The 17,146-nt window shown below is 52.9% G+C and overlaps 1 protein-coding gene across 1 annotated transcript in view; it reads right to left on the bottom strand.

Annotated features, from left to right (window-relative positions):
• LOC103618562 (protein CEPU-1) overlaps positions 1 to 17,146 on the bottom strand; it is a 50,754-nt gene that overhangs the window by 1,203 nt on the left and 32,405 nt on the right. Inside the window, exons 4-8 of the mRNA XM_017738354.1 lie at positions 7,251 to 7,385; positions 6,495 to 6,615; positions 4,761 to 4,912; positions 1,785 to 1,817; positions 3 to 39 (exon numbers count right to left, since the gene is read on the bottom strand). Coding sequence (XP_017593843.1) covers positions 3 to 39; positions 1,785 to 1,817; positions 4,761 to 4,912; positions 6,495 to 6,615; positions 7,251 to 7,385 — 478 coding nt within the window. The remainder of the gene's footprint in view (positions 1 to 2; positions 40 to 1,784; positions 1,818 to 4,760; positions 4,913 to 6,494; positions 6,616 to 7,250; positions 7,386 to 17,146) is intronic.

Raw genomic sequence — 17,146 nt, 5'->3', positions numbered from 1 at the left:
GCCACGCGCCGTTGTTCCCGTCGTGCACTGCGCCGGGGCCTGCGGGAAGGGACAGGAACGCCCGCGTGGTTGGTCACAAAGTCAACAAATAGCAGAAACCACGAGAGAAAGATTAAAACCAAAAAAGTCACGCTATTTGGGGCCCTGGTGGTGTTGCACGTGGTGGGATTGCTCTGTGGTAGAGCTCTCCGGGTGTCCCCCTCCATCTGTGCTGTCCTCAAGAATGCCTGCGCCGGGGCCTGCGGGAAGGGACAGGAACGCCCGCGTGGTTGGTCACAAAGTCAACAAATAGCAGAAACCACGAGAGAAAGATTAAAACCAAAAAAGTCACGCTATTTGGGGCCCTGGTGGTGTTGCACGTGGTGGGATTGCTCTGTGGTAGAGCTCTCCGGGTGTCCCCCTCCATCTGTGCTGTCCTCAAGAATGCAGGAGCAGCCGTCCCTGTCCCCACCAATGCTGGTCTTTGGGACAAGATCCCCTGCGGTTCCTTTTCAGCCCTAAGTCCCCATCCCGAGCCCACTCCCTGTGCATCACCACCATCCGACCTCCCTCAGCCCCCTTCACCCTCCTCCAAACTGGTCCCAATTTTCCAGCCATACTTGTAGGGGAGATGACAGTTTTTGCCCAGCACATTCTGCCCACCCCAGGGTGACCACCCTGTTGTTCCCCACTAGTGTCCCTTGGGAGGGACAGTAACCACCTGCCCACCCTGCAGAGACAGTGCCAGCAGCACTACATTGAGGAGTTGGTGTTTTGCACCTCTTCAGAGTCTCTGTGGGGCTCAGCATGGGCCCAAACCACCTCAAGGAGATGGGATGAGGAGGCTGGTCAAGAAGAGCCAAGCCCACCCATCTCTGGGGATCACAGGGGGTGAGGAGTTCAAAGCTCACTGTGGAAAAATATGTGGAGGGTATCTTAGCCAATGGCTTTCACCAAAACACCCATTTTTTCACCACATAGTTGGCCCAGGAGAAGACTAAGGTGGGAAAAGACCTCAGAAAGGCATCCATGCTGGTGTCCTGTGGAAGCAGGGCTGACCACAAGGTCTGATTCACAACTGCTTTTGAAACCCCAGGACACGTTCCCTCACTTCGAAACCTGACCGGGGCACTGAGCATCAGCAACCATCTGGTTTCCCACCAGTAACACTCCCCAGCACACTCAGCCACCTCACACCTCACAAATCCAGGCACCAAATCCAGGTCTCACACACTACCTCCACAGACATCTACAAGTCGTCCCAAGGACTGACCACTCAATTCATCACAAATGAAGCCACCCCAAAATCAAGATGACACCAAGCCAGTTGGCCGGACAGTAAGATTGCACAGCAGAGAGCTGGCTGTTCTGGCCAGGAATAACACCAGGAAGGGGACCAAATGCCTGTCCACCTCTATCTCATCCCATAAAAAAGACACTGGAAGCATCCCAGAGGAGGAAGGACCTGCCACAAGACCCACTGGGAAAGCAGCCCGAAGGCATCCCTGCTTTGCCCTGGCAATGGGGAGGGAACGGGTCACCATGGGATGGGGACAGGCATGCAGAGGGCACAGACCACCACCAGACAGGCACAGTAGGCTGGCAGGGAGGGGGCAGGATGGGAGGGTGGCTAAGAAAGCCCTAATTCATCCCTACACCAGTGAAAGCAGTGGGGTTGTGGGGCAGGAGATCCAGGCGGTGGGTGCTGCGGCTCCCGCTGAGATGAGTTGTGGTGGGAGCCAGAGGGGCCCAAGGGGAACAGCAGGGGAAACACTGGCGTTGTGGGGGACCCCCAAATTACTGACCTTTCCAGGGTGTCAGAGCAGTAGTTGTCTCTTCTAAAAATTAAAGAACAAGTGAAAGTTAAGGCAAAAGGACAATGGAAAGCGTAGGCTCGAGACACCTCCCTCAGCCTGCCCTCGACCTGGGGCGGGAAAACCAGTGGATGGGGTAGAAATGGGATCTGTTGCCCAAATCACACTCCACTGCTGTGGGGCCATGGTCCCCTCATCTCGGAGGGAACGTGAGATGAGCTGAATACGGGACCTCAGACCTGGCAAAGCCTGTAGTTGCACCCTGTGCAAAAGGCAAAGCACAGGGGCTGGGATTTGGGGGATGCAGGGGGTTCACCTCTCCCCCATGAGTTCAGGGCCCAACCCTCTTGCTAACCCTGCAACATCCCAAATAGATTTATGGCCTGACAGCCGCCTCTGGGAGCAACATGGACTGTGTGATGGGTGAGAAGCAGAGGGTTGGTTTTTTTCCCCAACTCCACAGAACGATGTGGTTTTCCTGAGCACTCTATCACATCCCAGACAGCACCAAATGAGCCGCTGAATGAGGCGGCAGGTCTGGAATAACGAGTGCTACATGTTAAATAAAGCACTAGTTGACCTCCCTGAAAAATTAGATTAAAAAAAGGATTAAAAGATGAATGCTACATTAGCCTCTCACACAACCCCAAAAAGGCTCATGTCACAGTACCTGCACAGATTAAACCTCCCTTTGTAGGGGGAAAACTCCAAAACACTCACTAAGTTTCAGTGAAAAGGGACCAGTCACAAAATCGTCCCACAAAACCTCACAGAAGAGACATTTCTCATGCGCAGGTAGCGCAGCCACCGCATCCACTTGCCTCTTATCTTCCATTAAATAAATAAATATATCGATAAATAAAGGCACATTAATCGCCAGATTGAAGACACTGGTTGCTTAGGGACGGGTGAGTTCAGCCCTGTGACGCTTGGGGCCATCACACTGCTGATGATCAGGGAGGGGTTGTTCTTGGGGGTGCTGGGGAGCCCTGCACCAGGAGATGGGGGCCCTGGTATGCCATAGTCTCCTCAGGGAACTGTCGCCCCCCAATTGCTAAAGACTGAATGGATCATTCAAACGATGCAGCTTTATGGAAATTACAGGTGCCCAAAGGAGTCTGATTTTGTTCCCTGATGGAATTCACAGTCAGACCACAAAGCTAAGGGGGGATCCTAAAATAAGCTCAGACTTCTGTGGGATGCTTCCCTGGGTCTCACCCGACACTGCCATCACAGCACTAGTCCCACAAATGGGTTAGAAACCAAGGAACTAAGAGCTCTTCAGCAGGGAGATGTCATCTTTGCTTTCAGGCTGTTCATCCAGCCTGGATCTGCAGATGCCGAACCGAAGGCCCCCACTAATTAAGATTTTAACTTCATAAACACATTGGAAGGCTGCAACATCACAGCTAAGGATATGGCTCGGGCTATGTTGGGCACTTGGCATGGCCACCCTACACCTGCAGCACAGGTGGAGCCAGGCCTGGGTGGCTCTGCAGTGCCAGAGGTGTTGGTATCCCTAAAACATGGGGTTATTGGATTGCCAGGAAGGCTGGCGAGGAAGTGAACTGAGATAGTTCCTAAGCAACGCTAATGACGGCTTAGCACAGGTAAACCTTCATCACACACAGCTTGGACTTTATTGGGGGAGCAAACGGGTCTGAGCATCCAAGATGGGATGAACTCCTCTGTCACAGCTCAGGGGAACCTGGCCCAGCTGCCAGTATCAGTGGCAGGGAAGGACAGACCTATCCTGTGATGCCTCCCCGACCCCACGGCTGTGGTGTGGCCCCTGGCAAGGCCCGACATTCTCTACTGTCCTTAAACAAACTGCTCCCCTCTCCATCCAGCCCCTCCCCAAGACATGGACAGCACTTTCCAGGGCCTCCACATGCCTCCCATGCTCTGCTGGCCCAGCACACTCCAGAACCCAGCACATACTGTGAGACAGCTCCCTGTCCCGGGGAGCTTTGCATGGCCAGGGGCACAGCCTGCCCTGAGCCATCCCCATGGAGCCGGGGGATGAGGAAGGCTCATCTGTCACGCTGCTCTGCTCCCCTCTGACCACACAATAACGAGAGACAAGGAGATGACCAGGCACAACAACCAGGTGGCAAGGAGGAGGACAATGTTAGGGTGACATCAGGAGAGGCTGGAGGTCCCCAGTCCCCACTTCTCCTGTATGGTTCAGCTGTGAGAACCACACACCCCACACCCTAGCAGGCAAATATCCCCAAGCAGTGCCCAGGGATGAGATCTGTCATCCAGTTCTGGCTCCTGGTGAGCACAGCCCCTGCTCTGGTTTTGCTGCCACCTGAAGAGGCTCGACAAACACATCAATCAATCACAGCCCATCCCAGACATGAGCAGTGTCAGAGGGATATGCATTGCTCTCATCCCAGGTCCAGCATACAGGGAAAACACTGGGACAAAGGTACAAACCTTCTCCTCCTCCCTGCCCTCCACACCTTCCCATATTCCTTGGCAACAACAATAAGGATGTATCTGCTTGGCAGCAGCGGAAAACACAACCTGGAAGGTGATGGAGCAGGGGGCCTGTTTATTCTCACATAGGAATTGGGCAGCAATGACCCTGAGCACCATCTCTCCTGCCACCCATCAACACAGGGGGATGACTTCACACAGAGGTTCTCCTAGATACTCATCAGAGCAAGAAGATGGAAACCTGCAGCCAGCTCCTAACTTTGCACTGGCGGATCCCAAACACAGTGCCGAACCCCTCTGAATGGTGGGAGACACTGGACCTGAATCAGGAGGCAGGTTTGGAGGCTCTCCCTTCCCTGGACTCACCACAACCTCCAGCCCACATGCCAAGGGCAGAAAGGATCAACAGCAAACACACATCTCCCCCAAAAGACATGGGAGACCCTTGCCATGTCTCTGCCATTGGTGGTGTCACTGTGAAGCCATTCCCCTTTCCTGGCTGATTCCCTCAGCCCTACTCACCGTAGAGGATCATGCTGGCGTTGGTGTTCCCTAGCCGGTTGGAGGCTACGCAGGTGTAGTTGCCGTAGTCCTGCTCGGAGACGTTGAAGAAAGTCAGTCTGGAGAAGAAGGCTTTGTTCTCCACTTTCAGCCCTTTCTGACCTTCAGCCAGTCTGGGAGAAAAGAGGAACGGGAGGTCATGGGGGTGGCATCAGGAGAAGAAGTGCCCGCTATTTCCCATGCGCAGTTATCCCCTGGTTGTGCCCATGAGTCTGGGAGAAGAGGGAAGGTATTGGGCAAGATATGGGAGATGGCTGCTGTTCTGCTGGGTCTCCAGCTGCCAGCCCACACCATCCCCGTGCTGACCAGAGGCATCCTCTGTGCTGCAGAGTCACGGGATGGTGCTGGGACTTGCCAAATGCTGTGCAGAGAGAGGGAAGCTCCAAAGCCTGGGAGGGAATCTGGGAAAGGCTCATTCCCAGCCTACAGAAGAGCCTGGTTTCTCTCTCATGTCCTCAGTCCTCTCTGCTCTGCGGGATGCCTTCCTTCACCTTCCTCTTCCCTCATCCCTGCGTGTCCCAGCTGGGTGATGCGATGGGCACCCACCGCAGTGGGGAGGCTTCTCAGCCAGCACAAATGCTGAAGCATTAACCAAGAGCTTGGGCTTCCCTGTACTGGTGTCCCCATCCTGCTCAGCTCCTGAAGCTCTTTTGCTTGCTAATTCCTCACGGAAAGTGCTGGATTCCCATTATGATCCATGCTGGGTGCTGATCAAGCAGGCTGAGCCCGCTCCTGCCGCTGCTCCGCAGGCTCTCGTGATCTGACCTAGTTCTGAGCAGCGCCTTTCATCTGCCACGCAAACATCTGCAGCTTTGTACACTCTGCTGCTCTTTTCCTCTCAAACCAGGCAAGGCAGGCAGACCTAGACTCCTCTCCAGCTTCTGGAGCACTGGAGTTTTTTGGCTGAAACATCCCTCCTTATCAGTGACTGGTGTGGCTTGTCCTGTGTTTGGCCACACCATGGCCCCTCTGGGCATTCCAGGGATTAATCAACGCAAAAATTGGTTAAAACCCCTTTTCCTGAGGTCAAAGAGAGGCAATTTCTCCAGAGTGGGACCTACCCTGGGCTGTGCTGTTCCACTCCTCATTCCCCAGCCATGTCCCTGTGCTGTTGCTTGGCAGGACACAGAAGTAGCTGGTTGACCTAAAAGGTCCATTTTCACCCCAAAGCAGGGCAGGCTGTCTCTGGGGCATAGCAAACCCTGTGTCTTGACCAACACCACATTTTTTTTGCCTTTCCAAGAGCTGCCTTCTGGCCAAAGTGTTTAAAGAGATGACAGAGGTTTCATCCACTTTTAAGTGCCTGGATTCATGCTGCCAATATCCATTTTGGTTGTTACGCTTCACCCAAGCAGGGATTTACCTCAACACCTTCAAACAGAGGCACGGCAGCAGCAATCCTGCCCCAACAGGGCTGAAAGAGATTCCCAGGAAAATCCCCCTCCACAAATGTGATGAGTTAAATACAAAGCCTTTAACAGATCCTGGGGGGTGGCAGCTGCAGCTGTGGATGCTGGCTGCCAGCTGGAATGCCTGGATTTGCCCTGGACAAGCACAATCTGCTCCTGTTAGAGGGACCTGCATCGGAATCCAAACCGGACTTGTGCCAAGGGTTATGAGCCGAAGCTGCTGGCACTGGGAGCAGCTCAGGTGGGGCCGGTGTCTTCCCCCCTGTTGTGCCCCCCAGGCTCTTACCGCTTGTCATCTTTGTACCACTGGAAGTCGGCGGAGGGGACAGCAGAGGCTTCGCACATCAGGATGCCCTTCTGTCCCACGGGCACACCGGTGCTCTTTGCATCCGAGATGTACGGCGGGTCTGTGGGGAGAAGGGAAACCCAGGGTCAATGCCCAGCAGCCTTGGGGATTCCTATCCCTTCCCCTTGCTCCTCAAGATCTCCTTTCTCTCCCTGCACATGGGAAGGAGCCGAAATCATCTCTGAGCTCATGCTCAGCTCCTGCCACTCTGGTGCTGCTGTCCAGAGGTTTTCAGGCTCATGGGGGTTCTCTTCCAAAAACAAGAGGCCCCTAACTCATGGGTGCCACATGTCCAGCTACTGGAGTAACCAGAGAGGGGCTTAGGAGGATCTTCACGTATGCCTGAGCGCGAAATACGCTCCTTTCTTTCTCTCTCTCATTTTTTCTAACAGAAAAAAAAAAAGTTCTATTTACTGCTCACTTCTCTCCTCTCCTCAGAGGTTATCAGCACAGCATCTCTCCATGGGCGGAAAACCCAGGTTGATGGAGACAGCTGAGGAGGAGGTGGTGGAAAAAAATGGAGCTCGAAAAGAAGGGGAAAATAGGGCAAAATACCACCTGCTCAGAAAAACTGCTGCTGCCTGTCTCGCTCTGGGGCCTTTGTGTGCCTCACTTCCAAGTGCCACTCCCTTGTGGGGCAGCACAGTGACCCAGTCCAGCCCCACCCCTGTCCCCTGATGGCCCCCAGGTACTCACAGTTGACGGTGACTTTGACTCGCTGGACGACGGGCGCTGAGACATCGTTGGAGGCGCTGCACTCGTACTCTCCCGACTGCTCCCGCGTGATCCCCGTGATCTCCAGGTACTCATCCTCACTGATGAAGCCCACGGCTGCAGAGGCAGAGACAGAGGGCCCTGAGTGATGGGGAGGCACAACAAACGTGTGCCCACTGGCTGGTCACCATGTGTGAGCGTGTCACTCTGCACTAGGACACCCAGCCTGCAAGTCCCAGCCCGGAATGCTCTTGTACCCGTGCCCCTCCATCCCAAGAAAATCCTTGCCAGAAAGGTTTCTGCAAACAGTGGACAGCAGCTCTGGCCTCACTGAGAGCATCACTTCCTGGAGAAAATGGCCCTGAGGTGCTCAGGGTGGGCAAAGTGGGCAAACCTGCCCCCTGCAAAATGAGCTGAGGTCACCTTTGCACATCGGCCCTGCTGGGAGGTACCTCCAGGCTCACCCAGCTCACACAAACACCCTTCTCTAGTTTTTCAGCTTCAATTAATTCACAGCAAGTCTACTCCCATTAGTGGTGGAACCAACACCTCCCTTTAGCTGCAACACCTCATCCCTGTGCCACCCCAGGCTCATTTCTGGGGGGCCTGCACTTGTCCCCCTCTTCCCCATCCAGGCTGCAGTGCAGCTTCCAGTTTCACTCAAAGCCAGAAAGATGCAATCAGTGGCATTTCCTTCCCTCTGGCATCTTTCAGCCCTCATTCCTTGCAGGAGCTCACTTTATTTTGACCCACTCCTGGAAACGCACAGTGCTTGGCCGACCAGGAGCAGGTTGGGGCACAAGAGTCCCCATGTTCTCCCCCCAAACAAGCAGCAAAAATGACTTTTTGCAGCCCTCAAAACAGGGACAACTTCTCCCTTTCCCGTTGTTTACATCTCCCCACTGGATCTCCCGCAGCCAGGATGCTGTAATTACTGCACGGAACATCTCCGAGCCCTGTGTCACACTTAATATTCCTATAAATTTTAAACGGTAGTCCTTGGTACATATGTGTGGCAATTGGTGTCATATTTTAATTAGGCTTGCCCTACACCATCTGAAATTAATAATAGCTCGAATTACCAGTGTAATTTATAAATTAACATTGCTGCAGCATTAGGAAATAAATTAGCTCTGGACAGCTGTTTCTGGGAGTGAGTGCCAATGGCAGAGAGGCCAAGCACAGGTCCCTGGTCCCCAGGGGGATGCCGTGAGCTCGGCCAGCCCTCACTTCCCACCCGGATACCTCTGTCTGTACTGGCGTGACCTGATGGGCCGCAACTCGCTGCGCTTGACTGCTCAACCGTGTGCGTCCTGCTCCTAACAAATGCATGCAAAATCCACATGTGGGAGGCTCCCAGCGGGACACACACCACCTGCATCCCACCGGCTGATGCTTTTATGGCATCTCCTGTGCCACAGGAATAGTGTGGTCAGACTCCACCACCCACCATGGAAAGCCAGCACCGATGGTATTCCTGTAATGCCCTGGAACAGCTCGACACAGTGAGCACCCCAGGCATCTGCCAGGATCCTGCCGCTGCAATCCCAGGTGCCACTATTGTCAGCTCAAACTAGTGCAAGTATGCTCAGCCGTGATGAAACCCCACCTTGGCTCTCTCTCCCCGCACCAGACCTCACAGCTGCCACCTCCACACAGCATCCCCGGGACTTTGCACATCCACTGCTCCCTGAAATGAGGACCCTGTGCCCACACATGGGCATCCCACCTTCCCAGGCTGACCTAACGGGGAAGGCAGCCCTGTGAGCTTTGGAAAGGAGTGAAGTGAGTTTTCCTGTTGATGAATTGCTGACATCCACCAGTGTCCTCAGCCCTGAGCTGAAATTCCCACCCAAGTGGCTCGTGGTGCGAACCGCTGAGCTCATCAGTACTTAGTGCAACTGAAGGGTGAGATATGAAGGCGTTACCCCAAAATCAATATCCTTTAGAGACACACAAATTACAGCGTTACATCCAGCGGCCCTGCGACACTGCAAAAAAAAGGAGGGGGGGGAAAAAATTCTTTTTGTGGCTGACCTAGAATCAGCTTCTCTGTAGCACAGCGCTGCCTGCTGATAAAGTAACGACACAGCCGGTGGCCTTCAGATGCTTCGCACACAAATCTGACTCTGGGTTGTGCAAAGGCTCAGATAACACTGCTTCCCAACTAACCAAAGGCCCTTTCCCAAGTTCCGGAGTCGGCTCGCACACGGCAAGAATTAGCTTTTGCCATAGTCAAGCCATAATTTGTGTCCCTGGTTTGATGAGGGAGCAAAGCAGCTCGAGTGCATTTTGTTCCCCAGCAAAAGACTTCATCAAAGTAACTGCGAGGGTCAGATTTCCACCTGCAAAAGCTCAGGAAATTGGGGAATGAAGGTTTCCTCCGTGCCTGCGTTGCACTGAAGTCTGAGATATGTGCACTGTAATTGGCTGATGGAGAGGCAGAGCACGAAGTTCAGGCACTCAGGGTCTGGCATCCTGGGAATTTGGCTACAGCCAAACAGAGCCTGCCCCAGACTGAGACAGGATGCTCTGAGCTGGAGCTGACTCCTGTTTCTGCCCTGCACAGCTTGATATAAATCATGCTCAGATGACAATAGCATTAGGAATACCATCCCTGCTAGAGGCTCTGGCCAGGGATGCTTTCTCAGTGCCAGCTACAGCATCCCAAAGATTTAGGTGACATAAAGGACCCCTGCCTGCTGGTGAAGTGGGTGACACGAGGTGACTAAGACACCATCCCCCTGTCCTCTCTTATACAAGTGGCTTTGCAGGAAAACCAGATCCATAAAGCTGCTTCACTCTGTGGGATCACAGCCTGGAAGAACCTGGAGCTTGGGAATGCTCAGGGCAAGGCTTGACCAGAGTCCTGCAGCTCCAGGAGTTCCCTGAGAAATACCAACCCCTCTCTGCCTGAACTGATGGTGGGAACTTTCAAGGCTGTCTCTGCTTGAGCACAATTAGGAGCTGAAATATTGCAGGAATTAATGGAGAGCTCTCTCATCTCCTCAGGAGCTAGAAAACCAGCACAGCCAGCACCCATCATTATTATTATTAATACTAATAATATAATACAGGCCAGAAATGGAACAGCCACGGACGAGGCACAAGTGTAATGCTTGCTCATCAGCCAAGGATGATGAACTAACCCAGTGCGAGCCGGGGAGATGGAAGAGCAGAGCCTGAATCCTCGTGCTCAGTGAGCAGGAGGCTACGCACAGACCACCACGCACTGTGTAGGACTTGCCCTGCAGATCTCCGTTAGAAGCCTCAGGGAAGGGGAAGCTTGACCATCACAGCAGTGGAGAAGCCACAGAGGCGAGGTCCTGGTGTGGCACGGAGCACCAAGGCAAACCCAACAGATGGCCAGGCTGTGCTTGGGGTCCCACACGGCACGGATGCGATGAGGTGTGGGCAGATGCCTCCTGCATCCATATTCCTCTCCCCATGCCTTTCTCCTTCCCTCGCTTCTCCTCGTTTTCCCATCCCGACTCATCTCCCTTCTGACTCCTCCTCCCCATTTGCTTCCATTGAGCTTCTGACAAGATAATAACTCACCAGAAACTGAACACATGTTCCCAAATTAATTACATGCCACTGTCCCCTGGCTCACTGTTGCAGCCATGTTCAGGTCTCTAGGACACCGCTCACAGCTTTCCCTGGCTGAAGGCTGCCTGTGATGCCATTAAAAAAAGCTTCCTTGGAGCTCTTTCCTGTGCCCGTACCAACTCCCTGTACCTCAGATCAAGCTGAGCCAGCCCAGCCATGCAGGGCTGCAACATTTTCACCTCTAAAGCCCAAAGGCACAACCTCAACAGTGGTCCCACAACAGGTTTGGTATCTGGGTGCCCAAAGTCCCACCACTGATCCCAAAGCACTGCCCTGCCCACTACACCATGCTGCTGCATTTTCCAGGCACTGATCCCACTAGCCAGGATCAGCCAAAGAAAGAGAATATTTTATGGAGATAATTTTATTAAAATGTTTACAACAATGCAGATATTGACATCTCGCTTCAATCAATAGCACAATTTATTGTCCTTCAAGGTGAACATTAAGCCAAGCTGCCCATTAGTCAATATTTACCTCCAAGGTCTATAAATCTTTATACGGGCTTCAGCGGATGTTGACAGCAGCTGATTCCAGATAAGTAAAAGTAAGAGCGTGAAACATTGCTCCTTTTGGAGGTGAAATAGTAACTAGTTAATTACAGTCCCTACAGCAATTCTCAACTATCAATTTATGGCTACTTCTGGCAATAAAAATTAACATCGCGCAGACTCCCGGCTCCGAGTGACGCACTAAACCCGAGAGCCATATATTTCAAACGTCACCCCGCTGCGGTGCTGATGGCCATCCTATAACAGTTTATGGTAAATAAATAAAACACACAAAGGTAATAAGAGAATTGTTGGCACCTGAGACCCGCTTCACCTCTCCTTCATGCAGCAGCGAGAAGACAAGTGCAGGATGGGAGGTTTAGCAGAATCAGAGAGGATGGGGAAGGAGGAGGGGGAAGGAATCACCCCAAATCACCCCAAATCCCTCTCAAAGGAGGCATGACACAGCCCCAGGTATGTGGGTAAACGAGAGCTAAGGCTGCCTCCAGTACATGCCCCAGCCAAACTGGGAGATGTACCTGCTTCACCTCTTATTAACCAGTATTGGCCTCTCCTGATGGCTCAATTAACACATAAGGAACAAAGTTCAGGCATTTCTGAAATTCCCTTTCCCATTTTTGTTTGATCAGGTGAATGACCCCAGCTAGGGCAGCTTCTCCTCCGTGCACTCCCTCTTTTCAGCTCCCCTGTGCCAGCTTAATGTTGCCATGCTCCAGTGGACAAAGATTAGGGGTAATTAACCTGCTGGAAACCATCCAGCACAATCATTAAAAAAATGATTTTTTTTAAGATTACCCTATCGACCCAGACAAACTCCTCTCCTCCTCTCGTGAATACTGCATCCCTGAATCACAGGCTCCAGCCCAGTTCCATCTGTGACCCACCCTGAGATGAGCAATCCCTTTAGGAAGCACACCTACATGACGTACGGGGTACAAACCTCCTGTTCTTCATGTTCGCAAGCCTTCAGAAGAGGGACCATCAGCCCAGACAACAGGCACACAGCATATCAGTCTGTGGCGTGCTTAGACGGGGCCAAGCCACTCTGGTTTTGAAGTTTCCCGATGACAAGGAAGGAAATCTCTCCTCTGACATGCTTTTCCATGTTAATGAGCGTGTTTCCATGGCTTGATGTTGTGCAAAGCCCCAGGGGATGGTGCACTCGCTGCCTGGCACCACGCAGCACTCAGGGACGTGGGAGGTTGGCAGGAGCTCCCTCCACTGCTGCAGTCCCTCCTCATCCTCACGCCCCAGGGGTGGTGACCATCACCAGCTGTGACTGGTGTCACCAAAGAGAGGAAAAGCATCATGTCTTCCGTACTTGGATCCTTTATTATGTTGGATTTGGAGGAACTCTCACAGCCAATTTTGCTCCTTGTGATCAGCAGTACAGGCTGTGAGGGACAGGGGTGGCCATAAAGTCCTTATCCTGCACTGGTATCAGTGTCCCCTCCTCCCTGGGGCTGTGGGAGCCTCTCCTTGCATGTGGCCATGCAATGCTGTGGCTTCTCTTCCCCTTCCAGCTCTTTGGGGGATAGGTGAGCTGATGGTGCTTTGAGTTTTGCTTCAAGATGCGACAGAGGACCCTCCCAGGCCTGATTTTGTGCTGACATGAGCACAGGGGACTATTGCTGAAGGTTCCATCTCTGGCTGCCCGTGACCACAAGGTCAGGACATGGGGATTCTTGGGGGATCTTCTTGGGGAGCTCCTGGAGCTGGCAGGGCTCTGGTCAGGCACATTCCAACGCGGAGCCATCAGGAGGGCAGTGGCCCTGCAGCCAAACCTCCACTCTTTGCTGCCAGGAAAGACATCTTCTTCAACTTCTAGCTCAACACAGAGCTAGAACTGAGACAGGACCCACGTTTGTGGCTACATTTGCTCAGTGCATCCCTGAGATCCCCTTGGGGCTCATATCTCGTACAACAACTCTGATACTTAACTATTAAGTGGGCCCATGCCACACATCTCACATGTGACCTGCAGAGACCTTCCAGATGCCACCACATCTCCTGGCCACTCAGCCTGAGGTCACATATGATCAATATATTGGCATCAACTCCAGAGGCAGCCAAAGCAAGGCACTGGAGCCCTGAGCAACTTGGTCTAGTGGAAGGTGACTTTGTCCATGGCAGGGCATTGGAACGAGATGGTCTTCAAGGTCCCTTCCAACCCAAACCAGTCTTGGATTCCCTGCCGTGCCCTTCCCCACGGTGTTCCAGGGACACCTGCCCACTCCGCTCGCCCCACCGATGCTACGCAGCGCAGCCGAGTCGCCTGAGCCAGCCATTATAGCACCATTGTGAAGAGTTTTTAGCTTAAAAGTCCTTGAAAGTTTCCCACTGTGACTCGTTAAACAAGATCTTTTTCACTTTCCCTCTATTCTCCGCTAACAATATTTATACTCATTTCTTTTATTGAAATCTATCTGCCGCCTGTTCTATTAAAGCCACCTGAGTGGCAGGTCCTATTCTCCGGGAGCCTGCAGCCCATCTATTCTCCAGACAATGAGGTACAAGCAGTCTATCTTCTATTGTGCTTCCCGGCCTTCGGCTCTCAAATCTTCCCTCTCAAAAAGGCATGTCAGAGACGCCTCCATGCAAAAGATTGGAATCCCGGGTTGTGGGGGCTTCCCGGTGCTGGCCGGGCTCGCTGCCCTTCCTCTCTGGGTGAGTGTCTCCAGGGAGATGCTGCCATGGCACCCGTGATCCCTCAGGGATGCGTCTCCCCCTTCCCTGCGCATCCTTAGCGCGGTTTGTGGCGTCAGCCGGCGCACGGCTCACTGCTGCCGGGATGTTTGCACGTCTCAGACAACTTATTTGTTACCAGGAATAAAAGAGGAGCATTAAACCTTTTGTTTGCAAGAAGTAGTTCCTTGGGAAATAAATGGATTATGGAAATTAATATTTAAAGAAACAAAACAAAACAACTCGGGGACCAACCACCCTTGAACGAGGCTCTAACTCAGGAGTAAATGAGTCGAATAAAGAATGAGCCCTTTTATTTCGGTGAGACGGAGAGCTCACAGGCAGCTCGAGGCTTGGCAAAGTGGCAGCTACTGTCTTCAGCCTCTCCCAGCCCCTGCCTCCTCCTGGGGTGCTGGTAAGGACACTGAACCCTCGAAAAAGGTCCAGAGGGCACGTGCTACCCTGTTAGAGCAAATTAGCCACGGTTACAGTTCACAAAGAGCTTAAGTGGTGTCAGATCTGCAGCAAAGAAGGGTGCGGGGCTTGTTAGAGGGCTGCTGTTCCTAATGATATCCACCCATTATCACCAGCATGAGCTGGATACCTTCCTCCTTGGCCCTGGAAAGGCAGGGTGACCCTTGTGGTGACACTGGGAGGGACTGATGCTTGGCAGAGGCTGTGACTGGCATGGAGCCACTTCCCACGGAGCTTTTCTGCCTCCTTGCAGAAACAAATGCAAAAGGTACATGAAAATCAGCGTCAAGGCTCCCACAGAGCCAAGCCCTCTCCAGAGAGTTCCTGAGGAGACAGCATCTCCCAGCAGCTCCGTGCTCCTGCTTGAGCAACAACACTGCTCTTGGCACCACTCTTCCTCCCATGTTCTCTCCCACAACCCAAGGCATCCAACGAGATGCCCAACACGAAGTCCTCTCTCCTTTCTTTCTTTACTCCGCCATCTTCCCTGTGATTTTTTCCCCGTAGCCGCTTCCAAGGTGAGAGAGGACAGCGTTGCCGGAATGAAAGATTCTCCTGCGTGCCCTCTCCCAGCAGCGGCCCTAATTCATTTTTCATGGCCCCTTGCAGTGACAAAAGCCGCTGCTTCTCTCTTGTAAGCGTGCGCCATGCAATAAGTCAAAGCTGATGTGCATTTTCCCCCTGGGTGCCAAAGCTGTGCTTTTGATTTAATTTGTCCTGTTGTTTGGCGCTCAGCCTTTGCCGGTGAGTTCCTTTGGAAAGGTGGGAAGTAGGGCCCCATCCATGTGGAAGGGCTGCCTAACAGATGGGGTGCAGTGGGTAGTGGTTAAATAATTTGTTGCAATGGTACCAAGATGTTGGAGAGCGACAGATGCTGCCAGAGAAAATGGCTCAAACACACATCCTTTTTGTGGGAACGCTGCTCCTCCATTAAATCCTGTCGCAACTTGGCTCCTCTGGAGCTCATCCCATTTCTGGCAGCTTCCTCGCTGGCTCTGGGAGAAGCTGTGGTGCACAGGGCTTGGCAAGGAGAGAGACACCAAGAACCGAGGTTGCTCCTGCCTGCTATCTGCAGGTGCTTTGCAAAGAACCCCCAAAAAATTCCACGGGAGATCCACCACACCCCTTCCCAACCCCTCCATACAACCGCATTGCTGTGCAGGAGAAAGCACTCCCAACCCCTGCCAAACTCGAGGCACCCTGCTTTCCTCTGGATTTGTGTGAAAAAAAGCTGCTGGCATCCAGGACCAAAGGGTCCCTCCGGCTGGAAATTTAAACCCCAAGGCTTTCTCCGCAGGACAAGCTCTTAAGAAGCAATTGCAATGCAAAGCATTAAATGGCTGTAACCTCGGCTAAGCTGTATTTCAGCCGCATTAGGGAAATATCCCTCAGATGGGAAGCAAGTGGCATAATGGCATTAGAGTAAAAAAATAAGCATCAAGTACCTGCTAAATCCATCCCCAGTGCTGGCAAGAAGTCACGGGGATCTGGGAAACTTTCCCTTCTCCACGCATACCCCCGCAGGCAGCTCACGGCAAGCCTGGACTGTGTCACTGCCACGACTTTCTGCAAATGGGGGATATTTTCCACCCCTCCTTTTCCCCTGGGACCCCCCTGACCACTCTTCACCCCCCAGAGCCATCTGAATCACGGCTGGGTGAGACCTGCTGTTGCCTCTCCATCATCTTTATCCCGTCTTTATTTTTTCAGACACGCTATTTTCCAGCCCAGTGGCCTTGCTCTGTCCCTCGTGTTTTATGGCACTGATGTCTCCATTTCTGCAGGACCACTCGCAATATTGTGGCTTATTGAGAGAAGGCAGGGAAATGCAGGGGTGATGAGTTGGTTGGGTTTGGGGCTCTGGGGGGCTGGTGGGGATGCCCTGAGCCTGGGGAGGGGGGATGGGGAGGTTGTGACAGGAATTTCAGGGATGGATGATGCTGGGTGGCTGAGACTGGGGGACTGGAGACTGGGCTGAGCTCCCTTTCTTGAGACTGTCATCCCCTCCTCAGGCCTCTGTGTAGGTATTGGCCCTGCTACAGGAGCTGGGAGGGCAGCGAGAGGCATTGCTCTGCAAGGGAAAAGCCATTTTAAATAACAGCAGTGTGTCACAGGAAGGGGAAAAACCCATGGGCTACAGCATTGCTCTGGCTTTAAATTATACTGTAGGAGAATAAAAATAAAAGAGAGGAAGACAGAGAGAGAGGCCAGGAGGAAAAAGAATTGCCATTGTTTTACCAAGCAGATGGGAAAGTTCAGGGGATCAGAAAAAGACTATTATTATCTTGACTCGACCGAGAGAAGATGGGAAAGGAAGAGGCATTTTTTTCCCCTGCAGTGAGGAATGCTGTGGCTGAAGTAATTTCAGCAAAGAGTCGGAAGGAAACGGTGCCATCGGCTCGGGGCAGTGCCTGAGTTACCCCCACTGCCTGGGCACGCCACCATGATTTGCCCTTTTGTCCCCCTTCCCAGCAGTGACACGACATCCTGTGCTGCTATTGCAAGGCTGGGGAGGGGGTAGCCAGGGCACACACCCCTCACCACCTCCAGCTGCGGCAGCATGCCAGATGTGCTGCCAGATGTGGCCACCGCCAGGGT

This window comes from Corvus brachyrhynchos, unplaced genomic scaffold, assembly GCF_000691975.1.
Source record: "Corvus brachyrhynchos isolate BGI_N302 unplaced genomic scaffold, ASM69197v1 scaffold46, whole genome shotgun sequence".
Lineage (NCBI taxonomy): Eukaryota > Metazoa > Chordata > Aves > Passeriformes > Corvidae > Corvus > Corvus brachyrhynchos.
Note: the sequence above shows the minus strand (reverse complement) of the source record. Positions and strands in the feature narration are given on the sequence as shown.